General features: G+C 47.4%; 1 protein-coding gene across 1 annotated transcript in view; it reads left to right on the top strand.

Moving 5' to 3' along the window:
- CYFIP1 (cytoplasmic FMR1 interacting protein 1) overlaps positions 1 to 9,078 on the top strand; it is a 96,695-nt gene that overhangs the window by 24,556 nt on the left and 63,061 nt on the right. The window contains 2 exon segments of the mRNA XM_011942882.1: positions 2,170 to 2,292; positions 4,065 to 4,190. Coding sequence (XP_011798272.1) covers positions 2,170 to 2,292; positions 4,065 to 4,190 — 249 coding nt within the window.

Below are 9,078 nucleotides of genomic sequence, written 5' to 3'. Positions count from 1 at the left end.
TAGCCAGGATGGTCTCGATCTCCTGACCTCATGATCCGCCTGTCTCGGCCTCCCAAAGTGCTGGGATTACAGGCTTGAGCCACCGCGCCCGGCCTAAAAATATTTTCTTTATATACTTATTCTATAAATAATTTTTCTACTAAGAAGTTTTTGTTTTTTCCCTTTTGAGCTTTTTCGTTAAAAACGAAGACCTAAATACACACAGTAGCCTAGGCCTACACAGGGTCAGGATCATCAAGACATCTCTAGGCAGTAGGAATTTTTCCACTGCATTATCATTTTACAGGACCACTATCATGTATGTGGTCTTGTTGACTGGAGCATCCTTAGGTGGCATCTGAGTGTAATTAGTTCTCTGGCATTGTCTAAGGTAACAAATCAGTTTTTTTCTGAGTACAGTTTTTTTTGTTTTTTTTGTGTTTTTTTTGGTGAGATGAGGGTCTTGCTCTGTCACCCAGGCTGGAGCCCAGTGGCGCAATCTCGGCTTACTGCAAGCTCCGCCTCCTGGGTTCATGCCATTCTCCTGCCTCAGCTTCCCGAGTAGCTGGGTCTAGAGGCGCCTGCCACAACGCCCGGCTAATTTTTTTTTTGTATTTTTTTAGTAGAGAGGGGGTTTCACTGTTAGCCAGGATGCTCTTGATCTCCTGACCTCGTGATCCACCCGTCCCATCTCAGCCTCCCAAAGTGCTGGGATTACAGGCATGAGCCACCACACCCAGCCTCTGAGTACAATTTTAAGGTGATTCCACTTTAGGTTTGTTGATTTTCTTTTTTTCTGAAAGCTGAACATCCTGGTGAATGACGCCAGTGTAATTTGATTTGTGTCATTATTAATTATTATATGTCATTATTAATCTAGTTGTTTTTGTTTTTTTGAGACGGAGTCTCTCTCTGTTGCCTGGGCTGGAGTGCAATGGTGTGATCTTGGCTCATTGCAACCTCCGCCTCCCGGATTCAAGCGATTCTCCTGCCTCAGCCTCCCAAGTAGCTGGGACTACAGGTGCACGCCACCACACTTAGCTAATTTTTGTATTTTTAGTAGAGATGGGATTTCACCATGTTGGCCAGGATGGTCACCATCTCTTGACCTTGTGATTCGCCCACCTCAGCCTCCCAGAATGCTGGGATTACAGGCGTGAGCCACCATGCCCAGCCATGATCTAGTCTTAAAAGAGCAATGCCAGCACTACTAATTACAGTGACTAGAAATTGCTTTAGGATTTGTTTTGCAGGTGATTTTGCCCTTGAGCTTCTCACTCAGAGGATTATTTATTTTTTTTTTTGAGATGGAGTTTCGCTCTTGTTGCCCAGGCTGGAGTGCAATGGCATGATTTCAGCTCACTGCAATCTCTGCCTCCCGGGTTCCAGCAATTCTCCTGCCTCAGCGTCTAGAGTAGCTGAGATTACAGCCATGCGCCACCACGCTCAGCTAATTTTTTGTATTTTTAGTGGAGGTGGGGTTTCACTGTGTTGGCCAGGATGATCTTGAACTCCTGACCTCAGGCAATCCACCTGCCCCAGCCTCCCTAAGTGCTGGGATTACAGGTGTGAGCCATCGCACCCGGCCCCTCAGAGGATTTTAAGTCACACCATGGTGTTTCCAGTTGCTCAGGGTGGGGCCTCTCAGTGGTCATGCTGTGGACTCCATGCAGGTTCCCGCCATTGTTTTATTTTGCTTTTCACTTTTAGAGATTGCATTTCCCATCTCATTTAATTCTGTGTCCTAATTATATAAAATATTTCTGTGGTTCTAATATCACATCTATAAAAAGGTATATTCAAAGAAGCTTGCCTTCTCCACGCTGTCCCTTCCTCCCCATAGGTCACATTTTTAAATTTAGGGGGTTATTTGATAGAAGCAAACCCACGTGACTTGTGTGTTGCCCTTCCCTAGCCTAGTGGAAGTGCACCAAGCCCACGCGTGTTACAGCCCCGCGCCCGGCCCGTGGTTCCCCGGGCGGTGGCGGTGGCAGCGGCCTGTCCTTTGCTCTGTGCTCTGCAGCACACTCGTGGCCACCTTTCTCCCGGGAGGAGGGTCCAGCACCCACGGCATTTTTTATTTTCACGGGTGTGACTTCGGGGTGGATTCTCAGGGTGGATCCCCGGGGTGAGGGGGCTGGGTAGAGGGGGGGCGCGGGTTTCTGACGGGGCCGTGCCCGCCTTGTGCAGGTGGTCACGGGCTCCGGCCGCCAGGAAGCCCAGAAGACGGACGCGGAGTACCGGAAGCTCTTCGACCTGGCGCTGCAGGGCCTGCAGCTGCTGTCGCAGTGGAGCGCGCACGTGATGGAAGTGGTAGGCCCCGCCCCGCCCCCAGCTTCCTGCCAAAGCTGCCTCGGGCACTTGATTCAAATTAACTTTTGGTCTTTGGGCTTTTTATTTTTGTACCCAGACAAGAACATCTACCAGTAGAAATGTTTCCAAGATTATTTTAAGTACATTTCATTTATGTGTGTTATAAATAGAGGGCCTCATTTTTTAAAAAAATCTTGATAGAATTAAATTTCTACCATTGTGATGGTCCTTAAGTCTCTCTTTTTTTGAGACAGCCTCTCACCCTGTCGCTTAGGCTGGAGTCCGGTGGAGCAAAGATACGTCACTACAGCCTTGACCCCCACCCCACCCCAAGCGATGCCTCTGCCTCAGCCTCCCCAGCGCTGGGACCACAGGTGTGCACCAGGACGCCTGGCTACTTTTTTTTTTTTTTTTGAGATGGAGTTTCGCTCTTGTTGCCCAGGCTGGAGTGCAATGGCGCGATCCCGGCCCACTGCAGCCTCAGTGATTCTCCTGCCGCAGCCTCCCCAGTAGCTAGGATTACAGGCGCCCACCACCACTCCTGGCTAATTTTTTTGTATTTTTAGTAGAGACGGTATTTCACCATGTTGGCCACACTGTTCTCGAACTCCTGACCTCAGGTGATCCACCCACCTCAGTCTCCCAAAGTGCTAGGATTACAGGCTTGAGCCACGGCGCCCGGCCTAGTTTTTTGTTTGTTTGTTTTTTGTACAGACAAGGTCTCACCGTGTTGGCCAGGCTGGTCTCAAACTCGGCCTCAAGCCATCTGCCTGCCTGGGCCTTCCAAAGTGCTGGATTACAGGTGTGAGCCACTGTACCTGGCCAATTTTCATTTTTTCATTTAAATTTTATTTTGCTTTAAATATTTACTTGTATTGATGCATAATAGGGGTACATAGTTTCAGGATACATGTAATAATTTAATACAGTCATATAATTTGTAAAGATCTAATTGGTGTGCTTGGGATGTCCATCGCCATAAATATTTGTCCTTATGCCAGAAAAATTCGAGTTCTTCCCTATCTATTCTGAAATGTACCATAAATTATTTTAATTAATAGTCACCCTAACTGTTCTAACACTAGATCTTATTTCTAATATCAAACTGTCTATTTGTACCCATTAATGTTGCTTCATCCCCCGCGTTTTTAAGATAACGTTTTCTCTTTGGAGCTCCAGCCATCAATGTCTCAATATCTTTTGTTGAACATTAGTAAATTATTTCTGGTACCATATAAAGATTTGGATGCCTGTAATTCATAAAAGATTTTCCCTTTTGTGATTTATTTTGATCACATAAAAATTATCAAATTGGAAGAGTACCTGATCATTTGAAAGGCAGAATCTTTACTTATGATTTTACTTTCTGTAGAGATGAGGCCTCACTTTATTGCTCAGGCTGATCTTAGACTGGGCTCAAGGGATCCTCCCACCTCGGCCTCCCAAAGTGCTGGGGTCATAGGCATGAGCCACCATGCCTGGCCCAGAATCCTTTTTAAAATGATGATGAAATGCCTAGACTCTTAGATACTCAGCACTCACTATCCAGGCCATTTTGCTGGGTAGGTTTTTTAAACGAGAGGTTACGGGACCAGGATCTTTTGCCCATCTGTGGAGATGGGTGGTGTGTGTATCCTCACGTGTGACTTTTCAGAATGCAGCAAAGGTTCGAAGGCTGGCCTTCTGGCTTTGGCCACCATCGTGTGAGTCAGACCAGACGCCAGGCATTTTGCGTGCAATATGGAACACCTCTGCTCTTTTGGTCCCTGCAGTATTCCTGGAAGCTTGTGCACCCCACCGACAAGTACTCCAACAAGGACTGCCCCGACAGCGCGGAGGAGTACGAGCGCGCCACGCGCTACAACTACACCAGCGAGGAGAAGTTCGCCCTGGTGGAGGTGAGGACCTTCGGCCGCTCGCCCCTCCTCGTGTCGCTCTGACCTCACACTGTCTTCTCTGTCGAAAGCAAAAACATGAACCAACTGCCTGTTTCCTCGTTGCTTCTGTGCGGGCACCCCTTTCCGTCTGGCAGAGTAGTCAGAGTAGCGTGCGTTAGGGGCGCAGTGGTCGTCGGTCCTGGGTCTGCACCGACGCTCCCCGTGTGCGGGTCTGGACTCCTGGACCTGCATCTGGATGGACAGCAGTGTCGGGTGCGGGGAGGGGAGGTGAAAGAGATGTGGCCCTGCTGAGAGAGAAGAGCTGTCTTGCTCTCCTGTGAGGCTGGCGCTGCACTCCCCTCGTGAGCCTTTCCATGGGCAGCTCTTCATTCCAGCATCAACCAGTATCTTTTCTTTCATAGCTGTGCTTTTCCTGTGCTGTTTGAGAAATCTTTGCATACTCTCAGGTCCTGAAGGTATTCTGCAGTGCTTTCTGGATACTTCACTCTGCTTTCACACTGAGATGCGAATTTCACCTGAAGTTAATTTTTGAAACAGTTCCGTCCACCCCGCACGCTGCCACCTTTGTAGCCGGCCACGTGACAAGGCATGTCTGTTTCTGCGGCTCTAACCCAGCGTCAGTTGCTGTCTGTTTCCCAGCACCACCCTGTGACTCTGGAGTCATCGACCCTGTCCGGGGACGCACGTCTTTTCTGTCTTCTAGACTTCCTTGGCTGTTCTTCCCCACTGTAGTTTCATATTCATTTTAGAATCAGCTTTTCCTATCCCACGGTGATTTTAATCAGGATATGAACAATCCTATGGATCGTGACAGGAGAACTGACAAAGTCTCATACAGTCGGCCCTCTGTGTTCTAGGGTTCCACCTCCGTGGATTCAACCAACCTTGGGTCAAAAATACTCAGAAAGAAAAAATAACAACAGTAAAAAGTAATAAAAATGTTAAAAACTGCAGTATAATAACTATTTATATAGCGTTTACATTGTGTTAGGGATTTAGGTAATCTAGAGATGATTTAAAGCATACTAGATGATGTGCCTAGGTTACATGCAAATACTACACCGTTTTATTGAGTTTTTTTGGGGTTTTTTTTTTTTTTTTTTGAGACAGGGTTTTGCTCTGCCACCCAGACTGGAGTGGAGTGGCATGATCTTAGCTCACTGTTTTAGCCTCTGCCTCCTGGACTCAAGCAATCCTACCACCTCAGCCTCCTGGTTAGCTGAAACTACAAGTGCATGCCACCATGCCTGGCTAATTTTTATATTTTTGGTAGAGACGGGGTGTTGCCAAGTTGCCCAGGCTTGTCTCAAACTCTTGAACTCAAGCAGTCCACCCACCTCAGCCTCCCAAAGTGCTGGGATTGCAGGTGTGAGCCACTGTGCCCAGCCAAAATTTTCTAGTTTTTTGACATAAGGTTTTTCGTAGTAAATTCTCATCTTATTTTGGTAGAAACTTTTCTTTTTTCACATAACCATACAGTTCGCCCATTTGAAGTGTAAAATTCAGTGCTTTTAGCACATTCACAGAGTTGTACAATCACAGTCAAATTTAGAACAAAAAGAAATGCCAGCCCATTATCAGTCACCCTTCATTCTTCCCTCCCTCAACCCTATGCAGCCACCACCCTGCTTTCTGACCCCGTAGATTTGCCTCTTTTGGGCATTTCATATGAGGAGGTCATACCCTGTGTGGCCCTTTGTGACTGGCTGCTTCCTTCATTTAGCATAATTTTCTTTTTTTTTTTTCTTTTTTTTTTTTTTGAGATGGAGTCTTGCTCTGTCGCCCAGGCTGGAGTGCTGTGGTGCCATCTCAGCTCACTGCAAGCTCTGGTTGCCGGGTTCACACCATTCTTCTGCCTCAGCCTCCCAAGAAGCTGGGACTACAGGCTCCCGCTACCCCATGCCTGGCTAATTTTTTGTATTTTTTTTCAGTGGAGACAGGGTTTCACCATGTTAGCCAGGGTGATCTCGATCTCCTGACCTCATAATCCACCCGCCTCAGCCTCCCAAAGTGCTGGGATTACAGGCGTGGGCCACCGCGCCCGGTTTTTTTTTTTTTCTTAAGATGGAGCCTGGCTCTGTCGCCCAGGCTAGAGGGCAGTGGCACAATCTCAGTTCGCTGCAACTTCTTCCTCCCGGGTTCGAGCAATTCTTGTGCCTCAGTCTCCAGAGTGGCTGGGATTACAGACACCCACCCGGCTAATTTTTGAATTTGTAGTAGAGACAAGGTTTCATCATGTTGGCCATGCTGGTCTCAAACTTCTGACCTCAGGTGATCCGCCTGCCTTGGCCTCCCAAAGTGCTGAGATTACAGGCATGAGCCACCATGCTAGGCCACTTAGCATAATTTTCAAGGTTCACACAGGTATCACTGTTTTGTTCTGTTTATTGCTGAATAATATTCCATTACATGGAAATATTACTTTGTATTTATCCATCCATCAGATGATAGACATTTGGGTTATTTCTACCTTTTTGCTATTATTTAAAGTTGTTGAGAACTACTTCTTCCTGTTTTTTTTGAGACAAGGTCTCACTCTCACCCAGCTGGAGTGCAGTGGCAGGATTATGGCTTAACTGCAGCCTCAATCTCCTGGGCTCAGGCAATCCTCCCTCTACAGCCTCCCAAGTAGCGAGGACCACAGGCACATACCACCATGCCCGACTAATTTTTAAATTTTTTGTGGAAATGGGATCTCACTATGTTGCCCAGTCTGGTCTTGAACTCCTGAACTCAAGTGATCCTCCTGCTTTGACTTCCCAAAGTGCCGGGATTAGAGGTGAGCCACCATGCCCAGCCTCTATGGCCTTTCATGTACGAGTTTTTGTGTAGATGCTGGTTTTCATTTCTTTTGATTGTATAGCTAAAAATGCAATTACTGGATCATAACAGCACATTTAGCTTTTGCGGAACTACCAGATAGTGGCAGCACCATTTCTCCTCCTTACCAGCAGTATGTGAGGGTTCCAGTTTCCCCACATCCACACCAAACTTGTTACCATATGTCTTCTTGATTCTAGCCATCCTGGTGGGTGTGAGGTGGTATTTCATTTCATTGCACTTTTGATTTGCATTTTTCTAACAAGGATGTTAAACATCTTTTTATGTGCTTGTTGACCGTTTGTGTGCATTATTTGGAGAAATGTCTGTTCAGATCCTTTGCTCATTTTTAATTAGGTTATCTTTTTTATTATTGAGTTGTAAGAGTTTCTTATACATTCTAAATATCAGTTCCTTACAGCCATGGGATTTTCAGTATCTTCTCCCATTCTATGGTTGTCCTTTTAGTTTCTTAATGGAGTCTTTTGAGACACAAAAGGTTTTGATTTTGATTATGTCTGATTTATCTGTTTTTCTTACGTTGCTTATGCTTTTGGCATCATATGTAAGAAACCAGTGTGTAACCCAGGTCGTGATTTACTCTTGTGTTTCCTTCTAAAGTCTTTTTTTTTTTTTTTTTTTTGAGACGGAGTGTCGCTCTGTCGCCCAGGCTGGAGTGCAGTGGCCAGATCTCAGCTCACTGCAATCTCTGCCTCCCGGGTTCCAGCAATTCTCCTGCCTCAGCGTCTAGAGTAGCTGAGATTACAGCCATGCGCCACCACGCTCAGCTAATTTTTTGTATTTTTAGTGGAGGTGGGGTTTCACTGTGTTGGCCAGGATGATCTTGAACTCCTGACCTCAGGCAATCCACCTGCCCCAGCCTCCCTAAGTGCTGGGATTACAGGTGTGAGCCATCGCACCCGGCCCCTCAGAGGATTTTAAGTCACACCATGGTGTTTCCAGTTGCTCAGGGTGGGGCCTCTCAGTGGTCATGCTGTGGACTCCATGCAGGTTCCCGCCATTGTTTTATTTTGCTTTTCACTTTTAGAGATTGCATTTCCCATCTCATTTAATTCTGTGTCCTAATTATATAAAATATTTCTGTGGTTCTAATATCACATCTATAAAAAGGTATATTCAAAGAAGCTTGCCTTCTCCACGCTGTCCCTTCCTCCCCATAGGTCACATTTTTAAATTTAGGGGGTTATTTGATAGAAGCAAACCCACGTGACTTGTGTGTTGCCCTTCCCTAGCCTAGTGGAAGTGCACCAAGCCCACGCGTGTTACAGCCCCGCGCCCGGCCCGTGGTTCCCCGGGCGGTGGCGGTGGCAGCGGCCTGTCCTTTGCTCTGTGCTCTGCAGCACACTCGTGGCCACCTTTCTCCCGGGAGGAGGGTCCAGCACCCACGGCATTTTTTATTTTCACGGGTGTGACTTCGGGGTGGATTCTCAGGGTGGATCCCCGGGGTGAGGGGGCTGGGTAGAGGGGGGGCGCGGGTTTCTGACGGGGCCGTGCCCGCCTTGTGCAGGTGGTCACGGGCTCCGGCCGCCAGGAAGCCCAGAAGACGGACGCGGAGTACCGGAAGCTCTTCGACCTGGCGCTGCAGGGCCTGCAGCTGCTGTCGCAGTGGAGCGCGCACGTGATGGAAGTGGTAGGCCCCGCCCCGCCCCCAGCTTCCTGCCAAAGCTGCCTCGGGCACTTGATTCAAATTAACTTTTGGTCTTTGGGCTTTTTATTTTTGTACCCAGACAAGAACATCTACCAGTAGAAATGTTTCCAAGATTATTTTAAGTACATTTCATTTATGTGTGTTATAAATAGAGGGCCTCATTTTTTAAAAAAATCTTGATAGAATTAAATTTCTACCATTGTGATGGTCCTTAAGTCTCTCTTTTTTTGAGACAGCCTCTCACCCTGTCGCTTAGGCTGGAGTCCGGTGGAGCAAAGATACGTCACTACAGCCTTGACCCCCACCCCACCCCAAGCGATGCCTCTGCCTCAGCCTCCCCAGCGCTGGGACCACAGGTGTGCACCAGGACGCCTGGCTACTTTTTTTTTTTTTTTTGAG

Source organism: Colobus angolensis, unplaced genomic scaffold (assembly GCF_000951035.1).
Source record: "Colobus angolensis palliatus isolate OR3802 unplaced genomic scaffold, Cang.pa_1.0 Scaffold211, whole genome shotgun sequence".
Classification (NCBI taxonomy): domain Eukaryota; kingdom Metazoa; phylum Chordata; class Mammalia; order Primates; family Cercopithecidae; genus Colobus; species Colobus angolensis.
The sequence above is the reverse complement of the archived record's forward strand: the minus strand, read 5'-3'. Positions and strand labels throughout refer to the sequence as shown.